General features: G+C 36.5%; 1 protein-coding gene across 1 annotated transcript in view; it reads left to right on the top strand.

Moving 5' to 3' along the window:
• Positions 1-17,113, top strand: part of ZCCHC6 (zinc finger, CCHC domain containing 6) — a 29,959-nt gene extending 12,846 nt beyond the window's left edge. The window contains exons 10-28 of the mRNA XM_009702411.1: positions 839-970; positions 1,706-1,886; positions 2,239-3,371; positions 3,512-3,662; positions 4,321-4,407; positions 5,283-5,383; positions 5,923-5,980; positions 6,709-6,812; positions 7,809-7,898; positions 7,985-8,098; positions 8,207-8,284; positions 8,933-9,110; positions 9,828-9,875; positions 9,998-10,089; positions 10,532-10,647; positions 14,359-14,681; positions 15,610-15,686; positions 15,860-15,923; positions 17,046-17,113. Coding sequence (XP_009700713.1) covers positions 839-970; positions 1,706-1,886; positions 2,239-3,371; positions 3,512-3,662; positions 4,321-4,407; positions 5,283-5,383; positions 5,923-5,980; positions 6,709-6,812; positions 7,809-7,898; positions 7,985-8,098; positions 8,207-8,284; positions 8,933-9,110; positions 9,828-9,875; positions 9,998-10,089; positions 10,532-10,647; positions 14,359-14,681; positions 15,610-15,686; positions 15,860-15,923; positions 17,046-17,113 — 3,195 coding nt within the window. The remainder of the gene's footprint in view (positions 1-838; positions 971-1,705; positions 1,887-2,238; positions 3,372-3,511; positions 3,663-4,320; positions 4,408-5,282; positions 5,384-5,922; positions 5,981-6,708; positions 6,813-7,808; positions 7,899-7,984; positions 8,099-8,206; positions 8,285-8,932; positions 9,111-9,827; positions 9,876-9,997; positions 10,090-10,531; positions 10,648-14,358; positions 14,682-15,609; positions 15,687-15,859; positions 15,924-17,045) is intronic.
• The last annotated feature ends 3,969 nt before the right edge of the window (positions 17,114-21,082 follow it).

Raw genomic sequence — 21,082 nt, 5'->3', positions numbered from 1 at the left:
AGAAAGAGTGTGAATTCAGCCAGACTACAGCTAACCTTTGTATGCTTGGCTGAAAGGATTCAATTCACAATCCTAGTTGTGCTCTTTTGCCCCTTTTGTGAGTAAGGAGAGCTGGGCACTTCATAATAATCTACTTTCTCATTTCTTCAGCCTTTCTTCCAGACTCTTGAGAACTCTGAATTCAGATAGCTACTTCCCAACACAACGTCTTGGATTCTGACATCTAATTCTTCAAAATGTAGACCACAGCACATTGGTGTGATATCTACCTGAGGGATCAGACTAGGGGTTTAGAGCATGTATTTCTTGGGTTTAGAAGCTGAAATGCATCTTAATAGCAGTTGTATTATAGACATAAATCCAGAATGCAATTCTCCAGGACTTCATTCAGGTGTTATATTCACAGCACCCACTTTTGTTCGCCTGTTATATTTAGTGTGTATGTTCCAGTTTCCATCACCAATTACATGGGCCTTGCAGTTAACAATTTCCTTCAGGACATGACTGACTCATTCCCAAAGCCACTCCACTGTCTGCACTAGATGAGAGAGAAGTCCTATAGTAGATGACCATATAATTAAAAAATAGGTATTTATGCTTGTGTAGTGTGCAAAGACAAGGTTCTATGATATATAGATACCATCCAAAAGCACTGAACTCTTCAGAGCTTTTCGTAGAGAAGTCTAGGGAGAAGACAGAAGCAGATTGGGCCATATTCTAGGCCTGGAACAGGTATTTTTAAACTTTGTTCTGTTTTAACTTGGCTTACCCCCATGGTGGGGTAAGATTTAAAGTTCACATTATGTTTAACTGTATGTTTCTTTTTTCTTTCCTTTAGATTGGAGGATTTTCATTAAATAAATTAACTCATTTTCATCTGAAAGAAGTTGAGAATAATGCTGTGGTTTGGGAGCATAACCCCATTGATGATTCTGACTTGCCACAAGAAACTTCGCCTAGAAGGGGCAAGGTCTGAACTATTTAATCTACTTCTGTAGTAGCATTGCTGTTCTTGAAAAAAGAACCATCTTCTATTTTAGTGTTGTGTTTGTTGCAAAACCACAAGCTGAACTAAGAGATTGTATGACTGCTTGATAGGAGGCTTATTATGCTCACCTCTTTCTGCTGCAAAGCTAGTAGGAAACTAGGTGTTATTTCAAACTCTTTTATAAGACCCTGGGTTTTAATCTGTCAGGGGAGAATATAGTTTATAGAGTTGAAGCATTTTTATCTCAGAATTAGGTTAAGCATATGAAAAATACTTTCTTTTAGCTTTGAACTGTTCCTACAAATTATTTTGTAACAATTTTGCAAGAAACAGTATCACTATATGATTGACTGTTATGACAGTTAACAATATAGCTTAGGCTTTGCTAATTAATAGGCTATATAATCCATTCTGTCTGATTAGATTAGATGTGATATTTTATTGGAAGTTTATAAATTAGGGCATAAACACTTTAATAAGCAATTTTTATTAATCATTGATGCTGTTCTTTACCATTGCTGCAGTCTTTCATTTTGAAGTTCTATAATCTGTTTATATTATCTCTTCCAATTTCTTAATTGCAGATTTGATTGGAATTGCAGTATAGAAGCAAGTGTAAATTTTGTAATACTACATTGCAGATGAAATATGAGGAAGTGTAACAGCTCAATGCCTGTGCATTAAATATTATCTAAGCTTTTCTTCTGTAATTGACAGGTTCCCTTAGTATTTGGTTCAGGACAGCAGTGTTCTGCACCTGCTGGTCAGCTCTGGCTAGAATTGCTTCGTTTCTATGCCTTGGAGTTCAATATGGCTGATCTGGTTATTAGCATACGAGTCAAAGAAACAATGTCTCGTGAAACAAAGGACTGGCCTAAAAAGCGCATTGCTGTGGAAGGTATGTGTATCAACAAACTTCAAAGAACGGTTATTTTAATTTTCTGGGGTACTATCTTGGCTATTGACATTGTGTGTAATAACTTAGAATTTTTCAATATTGGACTGTGATTCCCAATAATACAGTAAAATATGTTTGAAAAAAATTAAGTAAAATTTCTCTTGAGTATCTTTTCAATGTTGTCAAAAGTAATTAAGTGAACTTAAATTATCTTCAGCACAATTCATAGATCTTATGTCCCTACACACTGTTTTAGAGTAACAGTAGTATATTCAAATTTTGTAAGCATGTAAATGTATTCTTTTTTTAAAAAAGCTAACTGCACTGCTGGCTCACTTCTTCTTTCTACTAGACCCATATTCAGTCAAAAGGAATGTGGCAAGAACTCTGAACAGCCAGCTAGTGTACGAGTATATTCTTCACTGCCTGAGAGCAACTTACAAGTATTTTGCCTTGCCTCAGAAAAAAAGTGCAAAATTGAGCAGAAAATGCTCTCTAAATGCCAACGAGGAGAAATCACAAATGCTGGACCATGGAAAAGATGCTATAAAGCGTGAAAGTTCTGAGCTGCAAAACTTGGATGGTAGAACAAACACATCAGTAGTGGAAGATTGTGTAATGGAGACTACAGGTACTCCTCAGGCACATAGAATTGATCCTTCAAAACTGTGTGATGGCTCAGAAAGCTTCACAGAAGAAGAACTTGCTGATGATATAAGTCATTTGGGAATCGCCCATGAAGATTCGGACTGTGTAACTGAGGAAGTTATTTCTGGAGATAATGAGGATTTTAAACCAAGTTGTGAAGAGACAGAGAGTGGAAATGAAGAGGAAGAAGAGGAGGAAGAGGAAGAACATGAACATCAAAAAAGAAGATGGAATAATATCTTGACTACTGAGCAGGGAATAGATGAAGACAGCGATAGTGGAGATCTCCCTGTTACAGTGAATGCGCATGATATAGAGACATGTAGTACTTCAGACTTAGAAGGTTTTCCAAATGCTGCCCTTACAGAGAGTGATGAGTTTGGCTTAGAGTGCAGTGGTATAATGGACAAGATTGACATTGATGAGGAGAGCACTGAGGGTACTGATGAACTAGATGAATCCCCCCAAAAATTTGTATGTTCAGCACAGTCTCAGATATCCCAAATGATTAACTCGGATGATGAGGAAGAAGAAGAAAGCCTTCTGAACCAGAGAGAGTGTGATCATATCATAAGAGCTGGAGATGAACTAGGTAACACATACGCTGCATCTGGAGATGATGATGCACTGTCAGAGGAAGAAGATGATTTTTCCATCCCCAATAAATATGAGAACAAACATTTCGAAGAAAATGTGGATAGACTTCTGAGGATCAATTTGAGTCAAGAGGATCTTAGTGAGAAGGGAAGCGTTTTTGAGGAGAACACAACAGTGGAACAGTGTTTAGAATCTGAACTTTTTTATGAATTCAGTAAACCAGCTTTTACAAAGGGCAAGGTAAGCAAGCTGTATCAGAACATAAACGTATTGCTTATGTTCTGTTGTCAGAACATAAGTGTTCAGAACATGGAAGTGTTACTCAAATTCATTAAACTATTACAATTTTTTAAAACCAATCTTGCTTTCTGTTCATGCAGTCTCCTACAGTCGTATGTAGCTTGTGCAAACGGGAAGGTCATTTAAAAAGGGATTGTCCAGAAGACTTCAAGAAAATTGAGCTTGACCCACTGCCAACGCTGACACCCAAATTTTCAGTTATTCTAGATCAAGTTTGTGTCCAGTGTTACTGTAAGTTTTTTTCCTTTGAATATTGTGCGATAGAAAAAGAACTGCAAAAAATAATGAAGTAACCACAGGCTAATGGTGTTATAAAAGAGGCTGGTTTATTTGCTGCACTGCATCCAACTCTCTTGGATACAATTCTAAGATTTATAAGGGCTTTAACAGGACTGCCAAGTAGTTTGTATCTAGAGAAATACAAAATGTTTAAGCTTATCTTCCACACACTAGCTTCCACACACTTCCACACAAGTTTAATTTTGGGTGGCTTTTTGACTAATGGTTTTACATTTTTATCTACTTTGAATTTCGTTACTGTTCCTTAACTTGTGGTTTTTAGTAAGACTTCAGTGTTCTAGAAAAAATTGAGTCAAAATACTGTTTTGTAACACTTCTCCACTTTTGTTCTTTTCAGAGTGACCCAACTTTCTTCCTTTCTCTCTCACTATTTCTGACCAGACAAAATGCATTATTTGTCTAATTAATGTTTTTCTTTGAACAGGTATTTCTCTTCTACTTCATCCTTGCTTTCTTTCCTTCACATGTGAATCTTCTCTTGCTTTTTCTATCTCCACACCCACTGTAAACCCCTTACTTTTTTCATTTGAATCTTTGCTGTTGACTATTTCTACAGATCAGTTTGCCTACTGTTGTCTCTTTTTTTAAGATGATTTTGCTTCAAGCATTGTAGAGGATCAGGCTCGGGAACATATAAGACAAAGCTTGGAAAACTTCATAAGACAGTATTTCCCAGGTAATTAGGGAGTTCTAGCTTTATATTTATATTTTGGCATGTTCGTGCTTGCGTGTTTTCTAAGAAAACATATCATATCAGCATAATAAACACTTTAGTTTAGTTTTGAACGTCTAATCTATATTGTTGTTCAGCATTGCTATACTTCATTATATTACATTTCTGTTTTAAGTCTCTTAAGGCTTTGGTTTAAGGCTTTTTTGACTTAGTCATGTATATAACACATTAGTAGGAAGGAATGATGGCAGGTTAAGGAGAAAACAATCAAAGCATTAGTGGAACAGGCTTATAATTGTTATTTTAGCCTTACTCATTAGCCGGACTTCTTGTTGTTGTATCTGCTCTTACAAACAACAAGCTTCTTGCAGTCCTTCCTACTTAAACTTACTGATTTTGGAATGTTTTAAAATATAAGCACAATATCTGACCTATCTGCAGAACCTAGCTATTTGAATTTGCTTGTTTCTGGAGTTCTTTCTGGTAACACCTGGATTTCAGTTCATAGTCTTTTAAAATTAGCAAAAGATTTTTTTGACTGGAGCCTGGCATGTGGACAGATATATCCCTTATCCTGAAAATATCTGTAGAGAGCAGTTGTACTTTTTTTGGTCAGATTTAAGCTCAGACCTGCATGCTGATGATTTAATTACTAGAAAACCTAACTTGTTTATGGATCTGCCAGACTGCTTATTTGAACCAGCAAAAGTACAGATTCTTTCCTCATCAGCAAAGTTTAATAAGAAAATAGGTTTTGATCTACCATAGAAAGATAGTAATTTTTTCATGTCTGTATTAAAAGACTTGCAGTGGTTTGAAGATAGATACAACTTGAGATTCTGTGACTAAGTGGTTATAACCCATCACATCTCTTACAGGAACCAGGCTGAATTTGTTTGGCTCCTCAAAAAATGGCTTGGGCTTCAAACAAAGTGACCTTGATATCTGTATGACAATAGATGGGCTGGAAACTGCTGAGGTAGTTTGAAGAAAGTTGTCTTTTTTTTTTTAATAAATGCAAGATTTTATGGTGTTATTGTGTACATAGTGTAATAAATTTATTATTTTCTAAAAGCTTTTCAGATCAGATGAAAACATGAATAGATGCCACAAAGGCAGATTATTTTAGGGGGTTTTGCTGTTGGTCTAGACATGAAGTTAAGAACTACTCTCAGTAGTCAGTTTTCTTCTGAATTCTGCACTACCGTTACTTCTAGCATTAGCTGTGTGGATAAATAACATGCTTTGTAGCATAAACAACTAGGAATGGGAGATAGTGGAAAAGGACATCAATCTCCTTCCATGCCTAATACACATTTTTTAAAAGCCTATGTTAAGATACTATCTAGTGTTGATTTTACAAGTGCTATTTTGAAACAGTTTCTGGTATTCACATAATTCTGTGTAATACGAAACTCTCAATTATACCACTTCAAACTTAATGGCAGGTAATAAAAGGTTTGCCTAAAATACTTGTAGCAGATACACTTTCAACTTTTTTTTTCCTTGATGTCTTAGGAACTTGATTGCATCAGAATCATTGAAGATTTAGCAAAAGTTCTCAAGAAACAGCCAGGTAACTTCCTTGAAAATTAAAATAAGTGGTTCTGTTTATGTGACTTCAGTTAATGTAGTGAGAACGTTCTGGGGCACTGTAGATGAAAATCATTAAGATAAAACTTTATTGAATAACTTAATCTTAGTAAGAGTGAGGTTATATGTTGTGAACATTTGGATTTATTTTTCTTTGCATATGTAGGTCTATGAGGTTATAATGTTATAGGACCACATCTGAATTGGACAATAGTATATTTATAACCTACATGCGTAAGAACAAACCTTAAGTTAAAGCTTGAGGCTTCAAGTTGATAGTATGTTGTATTTGTATGTTTGGTGCCTAATAAGTTACTAGTAGAATGTAGACTGCTACAAGTTTGCAATGGGAATTCTGGTTTTGCTACAAGATGATGATTTTATAGTGCTTGTTTTGGTGTATCTCACATGAGTTTAATATAATTGGAGTGAACGATCAGTGATCTCTTAAGCTTATTTTTCCATAACATTTAGACTGATCTGTGTTTTATTGGGCAACTAAATGTGTATTTGTGTATGTTATATTTATCAGATTCATCATGTTTGACAAATGCCTAACATCAATATTTAAAATATAACTGAAATACAATTTTGTTATCAACTAAGATTTTATTTTGTAGCCTTTCTACTACAGTTTGAAGTTATTTGTAAAGCATTTGATACTGTTACAACTGTATTGCAGTCATTCAGTACTTAAACATTTCATTCTAGGTTTAAGAAATGTCTTGCCTATAACAACTGCTAAAGTCCCAATTGTCAAATTTTTCCATGTCAGAAGTGGTCTTGAAGTAGACATCAGTTTATATAATACTCTGGTAAGTTTATCTCCTTTTTTAATTTTATTTTTTAACAGAAAAATGTGGACTTGCTACTTAAGATTGAAGTGATTGTTTTGTTGCAGTAGTTCAGTAATCAACTGTTTCCAATTACCTATTGCAGTTTTAGATTTCCAAACAACCTCTTTTTTGACTGAGTGGAGTCCATTGCACAATTATGACTTTGAAGTTGTCACTTCCCTAAAAAAATGTATTGGTTCTTCAGTAATATTTAAGAAATACTGGTTTAGGTGTTGAAGTCTCTCTGTAAATGAGACACAAAATAATATAACTTCAACTTTCCAACACTCTACTTCCTGTCGTGGCTCCTGCTTAGCCTTGAGACCTGGAATAGTGATTTTTGAACCCAGCTTGCCTGAAATGGAACGTGTTAGAATTTACAAAAAATCCACAAGTTCTTAGCTAAATATTTTAAAAACAAGTTTGGGGTTTTGTTTTTTTCCAATCTCTCTTAACTTCAGAAGCCAGTTCCTTGAAACATCAAAAGAAAGTAAGTTTTAGGGCCAAGTATGAAACTTTCTGAAGTTTTTGTATCAGCTCAAGCGGAGTCTTGAGGAAGATACCTCAACCACTAAGTAAGTCTGGAAGTTTTCTTCTTGAAGTTATGCATTCATGTAGGTCAGTTGATAGCTCTCACGTTTCTGGGCTGAAATCTCTCAGTTCAAGAACTTACCTTCTACCACATACTTTGAAAACGCAGTATTCAATTAATGCTTCCCTTTCTGAAGTACTGTTCTGTGAATGCTGCGTTGTCCAACTTCTGTGCAGATTAAGGATGTTGGTCAGCTTTTTAATAGAGCAAGTGGTAACCTCAGTGTTGAATGCTTCCTTTCTAAATGTACATTCTACTATGCAGGGCTTCACATCTGCATTTCCTGAGTACACAACTTCGAGTTTTGTTTTTTCATGTTTTCAGCTTATTCCTTCATTTCTTCAGAGCTCCTGTATTTTCTATATGACTTTTTATTTTTATAGGCCTTGCATAACACAAGACTCCTGTCATCATATGCAGCCATTGATCCTAGAGTAAAATATCTGTGTTACACAATGAAAGTCTTTACAAAGGTAAGTATATTTCAGACATTCTAAAAGCAGTAGTCCCGGCAGCAAGAAATAACCATAAAAGATACAAATCATGTTTCTTCTTCTAGATATGTGACATTGGAGATGCATCTCGAGGTAGCCTTTCTTCTTATGCATATACTCTTATGGTGCTTTATTTTCTTCAACAGAGAAATCCACCTGTCATCCCTGTTCTTCAAGAGGTACAGTATATCAAGAAAGAAATGAGTATCTGTACACAGTATTGATCAGAAGAATGTCAGTGCTGAATCTGAAGGGCTCTTCTAATGAGTTTAATATTATGCTTTCAGATCTACAAAGAACCAAAAAAGCCTGAAATTTTAGTTGATCGCTGGAATGTTTATTTCTTTGATAAGATAGAGGAGTTGGTGAGTAAACTGGGTTAATCTGAAATGGTGTTACCTGTAGCTTTGCAAATGAAAAAGAATTCCTTTCAAGAAACATTTTCCTCAAATACGGTGATTGAATATAGAAATGGAAGTGGAGTATCTATTGCTTTGAAAAATCCCAACCCAATGCTGTGAAGCTTTAAGAATATGGTTGTTTGTAATTCATCTGTTGAAAAAAAAAAAAAATAATAATCTGCAAAATCTGAAAATAAATTTAAAAAATTATTTTAAGTGTTAATGATGATTAATTGCTCTGTGTGTCACACTACTGGATGGAGATAACCCCTGCAAATACCAGCAGCATATCTAGTCATAGCTATTTAATCTTGTCGAATAATTTTGTGTTAAATATGCACATAAAATGAATTAGTAAATTCATTTTTGACAGGCAAAACCTAATGTTAAAAGTTTTATTAATTCTGCACTTTTGTTGTTAATTTCTTTAACAATATTCCATTTTTAAAATAATATTGGATTATTAATACCAATTATGAAAAGAAGGGAAGTATTCTGGTTTAACTCAGTTGTGTTTATAAAATAAGACTTACGTTGTTTGAGTTTCCAAGTTATCAGAATTATTCTGCTTAATGTAAGTACTGGAAGTAAAAATATTTCTGTCGCTTTCAGTCAGTTGTTTGGCCAGACTGTGGCAAAAACACTGAATCTGTTGGGCAACTGTGGCTGGGACTTCTCCGTTTCTACACAGAAGAATTTGATTTTAAAGAGCATGTTATCTGCATTAGGAGGAAAAATCTGCTTACAACTTTCAAGAAGCAGTGGACCTCCAAATACATTGTAATTGAAGGTAAAAGCATGTGAAATACGTGAATAGGTGGGATTTCTTTAATGCCTATGTGAAAAACTTGGTCTTTCCACAAGGCTTATTTTTCTGTTACTAGATTTTAAGTTGTTATTTGCTTACGTTTTGGAATCATCACAGAATTCCCACTGAGTTTCAATAGTACTAAAAATTATTCTTGGGTTTTTTCCACTACTGAAAACAAACTGCAAAGCAGACTTTATCCTTGTCATGATGACAGTAACTGACAGAAGAATAGATCTAACCAAATCCTTTGGAAAAGAAATTAGCTGTAAGGCAATTGAGGTTTTTTTTTTCTCACAAATAGTATGTTTAGCTGAGTCCATATTTACATGACCGATTTAACCCTGTGTATGATTACGCTGTTAAGTAATACCAGGGTCTCTATCAAGAAAATGCAGTGACACGTTTTAGAAATGTTCCCTAAACCACTTTCTGGCCTGTATGACTTTAATGGAAAGAATTTCTACTCTTTTGCCCACACGTTCAATTTATTATTTTACAATACTTCAGTCAGTTCAGAGCTGGACAGCTGTGATCCTTTGTCCATGGAGTTAATCTCTTTTCAAAAAATTTGCAAATAGTTCAATTTAAGTATCTTAATTTTGCATTGGGAATAGCTGCCTTGGGTTGTTCATGTGTATGTATACATTGCTGATCTTGCCCTAGACTTGAGTAATACCTGTAATGCTTTTTGTACAGACCCCTTTGATTTGAACCACAATCTTGGAGCTGGATTGTCAAGAAAAAGTAAGTTTCCTGTTAACAAATCTGGTTACAAAGTGAAGATCTTATCTTAGATTTTATTGTACTGGCTTGTTTAATGTTTGGATGATGTTTTCTCTCTTTTTTTTTTTTTTTCTCTTACTCAGTGACAAATTTTATAATGAAGGCTTTTATCAATGGCAGAAGGGTATTTGGTACCCCTTTAAAAGTATTTCCTAAAGAATATCCATCAAAAATGGTAAGTTGCTTCTATAAGCGTTATGGGCATGCTCTTCAGTGTATAACTCACCACTTGCAGGAGTATGGTTACAGTCTTTTTAGGCTCTTCTCTCTTAAATTTCAACAGTACTCTAAAAATCTTTATGGGAGTAATTACTCAGTACCGTTTTCATGTTGTTTGCATGTAAAATGTATTGACATGCAAAATACTAATCAAGTCAGAGCTTCATTGTACAGGCTTACATATTTTAGTCCCTATCAAAACCAGTTTACCATTTCCTAAAACTGCAGTTTTCAAAAAGAGGCTGCCTGTACAGAAGAGTTAATCTCATCAGGTCTTTCAGGAGTTCAGCTACATACACTGGGTTTATTCTCTGTAACTCTTACTGCTGTTTAGCACTTAGCTGTCTTGATTCCCAAGTGTATGGATTTTCATTTTAAATGCATGATTTTTTCTTCAGGAGTACTTTTTTGATCCAGAAGTACTAACAGAAGGAGAATTGGCACCAAATGATAGATGCTGCAGAACTTGTGGTAAAATTGGCCATTTTGTGAAAGATTGTCCCATGAGAAGAAAGTGAGTATAGTTTTGGCAACTGTGTGGAACTTTTCCTTAGGCTTGCTTAGAAGAAAGATTAGGATAGTAATGCTAAATCAAAACTTCTACATGCTACAGATTATTTCCTTTACTGTTGAAAATGTATTGATTTTGGCAGTGCTGGATGGTGTTGGCTTTTTGAACTTTTGGTCTGTGTTGAGTTATTACTGAACTTTAGCCATCATCATCTGTAGCATTTCTTACCAGAATATTTTCATAGAAGGCTGCAAAACTACTTGGTTTAAGGTAGTAATGCTGACTCTGCACTTCATTATATAGGAAAGCAGTAGTCGAAGAGAATCTAAATGCAGAGCTGAATAGCTGTGTGCTGTGAAAAGCACTCATGAAAGCATTTTATATATTTTTGTTTAATATTTTCTACTTCTAGAATCTTGCTACTCCCAGTAAGACACATTTTTGTCATGTTCACAGAATCACGCAATTCATGTCAAAACGCAAACAACAATGTCACAGCATTATTTTTTTCTTAAGCACTCACATATGAGAACAATGTCTTGGTTTTCATCCAAGAGAAGGTTTCCTGATCCTGAGTAACCAGATGTCCGAAATTCAGCAACTATCTTCTTGTAACAAATGGATGTTAAACTGTTATTCCTGCTCTTCATATTATGAACTGTCTAAACTTAAAACTGATCCATTAATTTTTTTCCTAGTCAAGACAAAGCTCTTTAAAGACTTTGTCTCTAAAATAGTGAAAATTGACAAATAAAACTTCAAGAGGATGAAATCTTGAAAGCCGTTGTGCTCACTTGTAAGGTGAATGGAAATATCTAACCTTTATTTACAGTCTATTCTTGTTAAAAGCTGTAATTAAAAATCACCTGCACTTTTATGGAGGTAGCTAAAAAACTGCTTCCATCTTATTGGATGAAGTAGCCTTTCTGCTACACTATAGAGAATTGTGAACGTATATTGTTGAGACTGTTAATTTGGGAATTTATACGACTTCAGCAAATGCAAGTGCAGTAGCTGGTCATAGCTCAAAAATAAAGAGTGCTGAAGGTGGTGTGAAAATCTACTCAATGTCTAAACTGCTCTGTCAGATACAATGGGTTTTTAATCTTGTATTCTGAAGTGAAACCTCAGTTCATTGCACTTACACAGCTATGTTCTATACAACGTAAGAGTGAAAGTCAATGGGATTTTGCATGTAAGAACATAAGTGCCTTAAATAATACCACTGATACATTTATGTCCTCTGTCCAGCCATTGCAATAGGAGTTGCTGTCTGTGGAGGGCACACTAGTTGGCTGTTTTCTATAATCTCTTCTCATGCATTCCCTCAGCATCGGCAGGCTGCTGTATAAAAGATGTTAGAGCACATACCAGTGCTAGTCTGGTAGTACTCATTTGTGGACTGAAGTTGTTTACGATTTTGTCCTTTTTGTTTGTTTGCTTCTGAACCTGATTCTCCTGTTTTCCTTAACAGTCTTCTATGGCAACCTGTTCCATAAGTATGCAAACCGGCAAAGTAAAGTAGTACTTTCTTTCATCTGTTTAAAGCCAAACTCATTTTAGGTGTGGCCTTGTGGGATTTAGTTAGTAATGATACTGCCTTAGTGATTTTGTAAGCCATGATTGTGTTCACCCTCTAGCTTCTCTCCAGGTTGGACAGTCTTAGCCTTTTCAGTATCTCTTCGTTAAGCACTTGTTCTCTTCATTTTAGCTGCCTTTCTCTGTACCTTCTCTAACTCTACTACTACTTCAAATACTGAGACCAGACCAAAATGCAGTACTGAGATGTAGGCACACCATGGTTTTATGTAGCAACAAAATGATGTCTTTTGTCCTGTTCTTAGTGTTTTATCCATCCTATCACTACACACCCTGATAAAGAGTCCCTCCCATCTTTCCTGTAGGCCCCCTTTAGGTACTGGAAGGCTGCTATAAGGTCTTGCCAGAGCCTTCTCTTCTCCAGGCTGAACAGCCCCAAGTCTCTCAGCGGCCTTCATAGGAGAGGTGCTCCAGCCCTCTGATCATCTTCGTGGCCCTCCTCTGGACTCACCTCAACAGGTCCATGTCCTTCTTGTGTTGGGGGCCCCAGAGCTGAAGGCAGTACTGCCGAGGGGGGTCTCACCAGAGCAGAGTAGAGGGACAGAATCACCTCCCTTGACGTGCTGGTCACACTGCTTTTGATGCAGCCCAGGATACGGTTGGGTTTCTGGGCTGTGAGCACATATTGCTGGCTCATACTCAGTTTTTCATCCACCAGTACCCCCAAGTCGTCCTCAACAGGGCTGCTTTCCATCCGCTTGTCACCCAGCCTGTATCCATGTTTGAGATTTGTCCCAACCCAATTGCAGAACCTTGTGCTTGGCCTTGTTGAACTACATGAGCTTCATAAGGTTCACACGGGCCTACCTCTCAATCCTGTCAAGGTCCCTCTGGATGGCATCCCTTCCCTCTAGAGTATCAACCACACCACTCAGCTGGGTGTCATCCGCAAACTTGATGAGGGTACAGTCAATCCCACTGTCCATGTCCTCAACAAAGATGTTAAACAGTGCCAGTCCCAATACCATCCCGCCAGCAGGACACCACCCATCACTGGTCTCCACAAGGATGTTGAGCTGTTGACTGCAACTCTCTGAGTGCGACCATCCAGCCAATTCCTTATCCACCAAGTGGTCCATCCAACAAATCCATATCTCTCCAATTTACAGATAAATATGTTATGTGGGACAGTGTCAAACGCTTTGCACAAGTCCAGGTAGATGATGTCAGTCACACTTCCCTTATCCACCAACGCTATAACCCCATCATAGAAGGCCACAAAATTTGTCAGGCACGATTTGCTGTAAGTGAAGCTATGTTGGCTGTCACCAGTCACTTCCTTATTTTCCATGTGCCTTAATACAGTTTCCAGGAGGATCTGCTCCATGGTCTTGCTGGGCAGAGGTGGGACTGACTGGCCTGTAGTTCCCCAGGTCTTCCTTTTTTTTCCCTTTTTTAAAAAAGGGAAGCTCCCCTTAAAGCTCATCTGCCATTCTTTTGCCCATTCCTTCAGTTTTGTGAGGTATTTTCAAGTTGTTTGCCATTAGCACTGTATCTGACTGGCTCAAGGAGCCTAGTATTATCTTCAGAATTGGAGGTTTCACTGATGTCTCCTTCTCTAGGTCATGTATAAAGAAGTTAGATAAAATCAGTCTGGCAGTAGTAGCTGTTTCCCCATTGCTAGATCTTTAAGTCATGTAGGATGTTAGAAGCTTCTCCCAGTAGAACAGACTTCTAGAGATACTGTGAATATACACAGTTTCAGATGGAAAGAAGGGAGTTCTGATTGAATTTACAAGTAGAAAAAAAAGTAGAACTATAGCCCTGGGTTTTTTATACTCTGTTAACATTTTGCTTGGTGTTTCTTTTCTTCCACTGTCTTTGCAACTCTAGCACACAGATTTTCTGTGGTGTTTATATTTTTTGAGATAATTATTAGAATTTAGGGCTGTATTGTAATCTAATTGTAAAGTTAAATTATTAAATATGTTACATCAGTGTAGCACTGTTTGGAAGGAGAGTCAGAGACAGGTACATTAATTTACTTTATTTAACCCTGTGAAGAACTACATCAAATACATCTATTGTCTGTAGACAGCACTTGGTTTTGATTTTTTTCACTCTGAGTATGTATGTAAGGTGTATGAGCTCTGCAGCATTTTTCTGCTCCTGCAGACCAAGGTGGTGTTGTGATTATGAAGATACCAAAAACCAGAGGTACACAGAAAGCAAGGAGAAAAGAAGCAAAGAGGACAAAGAAACTCAGAATAAAACAACAGAAAAGGAGAGCTCAATCAAGGAGGGAAAGCATCTGTGTACACCTCAGAAGAGGAAACTAGCAAGGGTAATAGTGGAAACTGGAAGAGAAAAGACTCCTAGGCATTCAGGAGAGAAGTGGAAGCGCCTGGAAGATAGAGACTTAAGAGAAAAACGTTGTTTTATCTGTGGAAGAGGAGGTCATATTAAAAAGGAATGCCCACACTATAAAGGAACTGCAGGTATATAGTTTCTCTTAGCGAGTAAATTGCTTATAGTAGAAGGTCTAATATGTTGAAATTGCGTCCACTGTCCTCACTATATGATTGCTAACTTTTCAAGTTATAGCTTCTCTTTCAGTTCATCATAATTGCAACAAAAGCTAACCTTATAGCTCTTCACATCACCTAAACCAGAATTATTCCGTAAGACAATAAAGTCACTATGAAAGTGTGCAGATGGCTCAGAATAATAGAATATTGTGAATGAAATACAATTAAGAATGTTCCTGGCAACTCAGCAGTCGGAGGGATACAGCAATCTGAGTTTGCTAAGGTGAAGGGGAGTACATCTGACTGTCTTGTAGTCAGTGACATTGTTGTGTAACATTGATCATATGAGAACTATGCTGAGGCTGTACAGTATGGATGTCTAAAATCATGAATTCTGGAGTAGGCTTTTTTGTCTATTATCTGTATTTTGGGAATTACTATATTGAAATTGAAGATAATTGCTGTAGGTTGGGCTTTGTCTTTTTTTGCTTGCAAAGTGCCTGAAGTGTCCTCTCTGGTCAAATAGAGAACTATGAATGACTGGACCTAAAAGATCAGACTTCATTCTTTTCTGTGCTACATTTTGTGAGACTATGGACAATTTGCTTATCACCATATTTTCATTCATTCTCCGAAGTTCCCTGCCTCCCTCTGATTCTGGAGGAGGATATAGAGCTTAACTTATTGTAGGATCCTAACTTAGATGCTTAACTATAAATGCATTTCACCGCATTGTGCCAGTTTTCTGTGTTACGAAATTGAGGAAAATAACAATGTCCTACTTTCTGTGTACTATGAAAGTAGATTGCAAATGTTTTGGTATTTTTCTATATTGTGATACCTGAAATGGAAACTAGTTTCAAATTAGCAAATCTTAGTTATATCATGATCTTTTCAGGTGGTTCAAAACCAGAAGTGTTGTGTGGATCCCCTTCTTTACCCCGCACTTCCAAACGTGCTGGTAGATTAAATCAGGTAAGCACCAAGTGTCCCTTTTCTTTGATTACTTTATCTTTAAATGTTCTTAAAGCTATTTTTAATTGCTTTATATGGACTTCACTTAAGCTTTCAAGGAGAAGCTTTTATTTTTTTGTTGTGGAGTGACATTCAATTTTATTGGTTCATCAATGTGTATATGTTGTTTATAGGGAGTCCTTATACACGAAGAAAAAAAGAAACAAAAAGGAAAAGTATTTTTGAGTCCCCAGTCAGGTTTGTATATCTTCATTTCAATTCAGAAATTCTGTGTAAATCATGTACTTTTAACTTGCTTTCTCGATCAGTCCTTATGGGAACTCTGCCTAATTTGCTGAACACAGCAGCAGTCTGGACAGGTTGCTAGATAATTCTGAAGTGAAGCCACATGGGTTTTTACTGGAAAAGTGTGCAATTTTTCAGTTTTGTTTTGGAAGCAAAACTTAGGCATGTCAGTTCTGTGCATTTTTTCCTTTAACTTCGGTAGATTTCTTTTGCAGAAGGATATGGTGGGTTTTTATCAATCTCTCTGCTCTCTCTTGTTTTGGCATACATGGGGTTCTGTTTTTCTTCAGGGACGACATGTAGAGCACTTTCTAGGGAGGCTTCTTCAGAGTAATTGTCTAGAATTCCACATGATCAACTAACTTGAGAGACTATCAAAGCACATGATTGGTCTGAGCTGCCAAAATGCAAGGAAGTTAAAATTACACTTACAGGTAGCAGTTAGATGATGGTATAAAGGCCTTTATGTACATCTCTGGATCAGAGATGTTTTATGTTAGAGGCATGGTTACAAATGCAACTTCCTTACAGTAATTTCACACACTTATTAACAGGTGCGATGAAGATTTTAAAAGCAACTGCTTTTTTTAAATTACTTTGAATTCCTAGTGCAACTCTGCAAACCTTTTAGCAGCTTGGGTTTTTTCACTAAAATATGTAAATTTCTACTGGGGCATCCGAAGAGGAACCTAAGTAGTCTTTACAGACTTTGGAAAACTAAACTGCAACTAAGTGTCTCAAATTAAATTCTCAGTTTTGTTGGGAAGACTTAATATTTTCTGTTTTCACTGCAAGGCTTTTTCAAATCTAAGTTTGGGAACCTTAAATACGAAGTGATTTGTCACTAGGTGTCTATGGAAAAAAACCACTAGTTTTCAATTTTGTATTTTAATATTTCCTAGTGTCCTCCAGAAGGTAAATGATCTAAAGTTCATCTGTGTGTGCTTTCGTTATAGTTTGACTTAACAGTAATTTTCTCCTGTCTGATTGTTTCAGTTGGTTTATGTGTTGTCTTATTTTCTTTTGTATTTTTTAAACTGTTGAAGTGTGATGTTTTCTTCCTCCCAATCTTAGGCAGCCTTTCCAATAAATACATGACTCAGGGAAAAGCCTCACAGAAGAGGACCCAACAAGAATCATGAGGGATATTAAGCACACTGAAATTGCAATACAGGCCATTCATTCATGTAAAAAATTTTCTTTGGCTAAAGCATCTGGATTCACATGACAGCAGCACAGACAACATTCAACATAGTTTAATGAAATATGGGTGTCTTGTTCTAGATTGCTAATACAAACTGTGTATTTTAATACAGACATGTGCTCTTAAATAGTTGGAACATTTTAAGAAGGCCATGATGTTTTATATTTGTTTACTAGGTAAATCATATAGAAAAGGGCAGTACTAAGAATGGACCGTTTTCAAGGTTTTGTTCCACCTGACTGACCATTTCAGAATGCACTAAAATTGTGTGCTAGCCAAATACATTATATTTTCTTCAAAAATGGATTTTTTTGATGGAGCAAATATTTATTAATGTTGATTTGTTTACTGAATCCTTGTGTAAAAGTGTCTGAAATGTTTGTTGACTGCTACCTGTTTTTTTCCTGTGGAGAACTGAAAACATAGACACTAGTAAACATATGTAAAACTATCTATGGACAAGCAGTGCCATTGAGGTTTCTTTGTTTTTTTTCTGTTCTGAATGGGAGTTTATTTGCTGCTGTGCTTGTGTACAAGAAGAAAGAGAGAAGAAGAAACAGGTCAGTCCTGTTTGATGCTGCTAAGAATCTTTTTCAAGGCCTTGCAGATACAGACAAAAATGCTTTAAGGAATAGAGGTATTATATTTGGCAACTTGGGAAAACACATGTCCATTTTCATAAAATGTGAAGAGGATCCTTGTACCAGCCAAGAATTTAATTAGTAGTATGAACTTGAGCTTTACTTGAAGTCCTTCCAGAGCTGGTAATGTACGGTCTTATCTTGTTCAGGAAAGAATTAGTTACACAGTAAAATTGAAACCACTGTTATTTATGACTTTGAAATAAATTAAAAAAAAAAAATCAGACTTAAGTTTCTGTATTTCTTCTTAGGTTGTAGTTTTCAGTATTCCTGACTTAAATGTAAAATTAAATGTAGAATTAATGATAACTTATTAGAATTATCTGGGTTTAGAAATGTCATGTTTAATTTTTTTCCTTTCCAATCTATTTTTGTTAACGTTGAAAGCTAGAATTGCCAAAGTGGTCTTAGGGAACTGAAATCCTATCTCCGGTTTTGGTTTTCATCCATCTGTAGCCAGCTATCTGTAAACTTTCAGATGTGCACCTTCCACAAATAATTTCTTTTGTATTCTTTCTTCAACATCTTTTCAAGCAAAATATTAGCCAGCAACAAACAGAAAATAATTCCAATTTTGTCTTCTATAGCATATTTCATCATATGAAATAAAGTCATTTTTTTCCCTCAAATAAGCTCATTCTTGTAGTTTTTCATTCATATCCCCCCCAAATAAGAAAGGATCATGTGCCTTCTGTATGCCTTATTTAGCCCTCCATTCAGAGTTACTTTCAGTTTTGCTGATGGAAATGAAGTGTGTAAACCTCTAAGGGATTATGGCATAATCTCAAAGATAGAAGATATTTAAAAAAAAAATAAATCAGATTTATGCATACTTGCCTTCTTCCACTTGTGGTACTTTGTAGTTTAGCGGTGAAGTTTTCAATTGGGAAATTTCTAAACTTGCATCTGAATGAAAACTCATACTGCAGATCTACCAATCTTCTCACTTTGAAGCTGCTGCTTCCTTATGAAACTATGAATTCTATATAGTTACTAATCTCATAGCCCTAAAATAAAACCCCCAAACTTGGGATATATATTACAAGCATTAAACCTGTCAGTAATAAATCCTTTGTTTGCTTAAAGAATAGTTAAAAAGCACAGGCATAACTTACAGAATGGTATGTGATGCAGAAGAAACACAATTGAGGAGGCTTATCTGTTGGATTAAGTTGTTGTAAAATTTACAAAATAGATTGAAAATTAAAATTGAAGAAAAGAAAGTTCTTCATAACAATTCTTGATATTCAAGATCCTGTTATCTTATGGGAGTATATTCTCAAGGGGGCAACTTTCCACATACAAAGAAAAAACTCTGAAAGGATATACTGCATTAATAAAAAGTTTCTAGAAAAAGAACAGTATCAAAAGTAGTACTAATAAGCAAAAATAACAGTTTACAACTAAACTGATACTAATAAAATATAATAATATATACTAATAAACTAATACTTCAAAAGATGTCTTCTGAACCACCTGTATACTCAGTCCGTCTAATGATACAGAGGGACACTGAGTTGGTAGCAGTATTTATTTGTGCTGCTTTTTTTTATTAAAAAAAAAAAAAAGGTGTTATTGTCATATTTCACAGGAATTTCACATGCTTTTGGTGTCGCTGTTTCCAAAATTGGAAAATGTCTTGTGCTATGAGTAGTTAGTTATCAGTGCGGAAAAATGGAGGAGGAGGAGGAAGTTCTGTTTCAGATACACAGCATAGTTAACTGTCTGTCTTGAACAGGTAATTTAATCCCAGTTAGCTGTATAACTACTAGATTAACACATATCTGTCTCCCCTAATTTAATTGTTCTGGTGAGATTTGCTTCATGGCTATATTTAAAACTGGTTTCTCATCCATTAAAATTTTTATGTCCATTTATTGAAGAGACAATTATTTCTTTTACAAACTTAATCACATTTTTATAAGAACTGCAGAAGTCACATCAAAAATTATCTTTGCTAGTAACTTTTTGGGGCCTGAAACAGCTGTTTAGAATGGGAGCTTGCTAGTAAAGAAAGGAATTTTTTTGTCCTGTGCCAATAAAGTTATCAATAATATTTCCTGTTATTCGCTGGAACTATTTAGATTTTAATGCTGACTTTTGCTTTTGTCGTCTTTGGTAATGTAGGGAAGATGAAAAGCACCTTAGAAAAAGGCTGTTGTTGTAGCCCATGTTCCATCTTTCATGCTGAGATTCATTCAGCAGACATGTGACTAAAGACTGATGATTGGAAGCACCCTAAGTACAAGAAGGTAAAGTTCATCATGGCTGCACGGTAGACTGTGAATGATGAGGAAGGTACTAGTTGCATTCATACACATGCTTCCCCACTCCAAGCATACATAACTACTGGCTTAAGGCCGATAGTGCATTTCAGCCCCTCCCCCCCAAGTGGGTGTGGTTTAATTGAGGATGCAATGTCGCAAGTTGCACAAATTGTGTGAGAAAGATGCGGTTTATGTAGCTAAAGAAAATACAACTTTTTTATGCACTTTCTATCTTTATAGTTGAGGTAGAAGTACTGTGCTTCATTAAAGAGTAGTGGCATAATCGTGCGTAAAAAAGAAAGACATCTGCATGTTTACTGTCACGCTCTTAATGGCTAAGCCCAGGATCAGGTACTGAGAGTAGATGTGGTGATGAGATGCGGACATGTGGGCTGGTGCTTGGACTTTGTAAATACAGGTTTAGAGTATTATCTAGCATATTTAAGGATGCTGTCAGAGGAAATTAAAAATGGGCACTTGTTTTCGTTCCGGCATAGCCATAATTCAATTTAAAGTAGTGGGATTCGTCTTCCTGTGCCAAGGCTGTCAGGGTTTCTCACAAGTACCCCGAAGTCGCCCCAGCATACCCCTCCACAAGCAGTTTGGGAATGGCAGCGCGGTTCTCCCAGCAGCTTCCAAGCCATCATCCCACGAGGGCTGTGCAGCGGGCAGGCGCCGGGCAGGGCAGCTGGGTTCCCGCCGCCGCACAGCCATCGCCCAGCCCGTTGGGCATAAACCCAGGGTGAAGGGCGGGGAGGCGGCAGGTTACGTGGCATACACGGCGCGTTACCCGCGGCGGATCCTGCTGGTCACCGTCTCCAGGCTCTACACGCTTCACTGACGGATTTGTCCGAGCCGGATCGCTCCCCACGTGGGTTCTGCCAGCTGTGCCAACGATTCCTATCGAATAGTCTTATGCAAAGTTGTTTTAAAATGCTTGTCTGTGCGACCGTCAATAAATACGCGTGTTCTTTGTCTGTTATTTCTGGTAAGTGGCGA

Source organism: Cariama cristata, unplaced genomic scaffold (genome assembly GCF_000690535.1).
Source record: "Cariama cristata isolate BGI_N322 unplaced genomic scaffold, ASM69053v1 scaffold10356, whole genome shotgun sequence".
NCBI classification, from domain to species: Eukaryota; Metazoa; Chordata; class Aves; order Cariamiformes; family Cariamidae; genus Cariama; species Cariama cristata.
The sequence above is the reverse complement of the archived record's forward strand: the minus strand, read 5'-3'. Positions and strand labels throughout refer to the sequence as shown.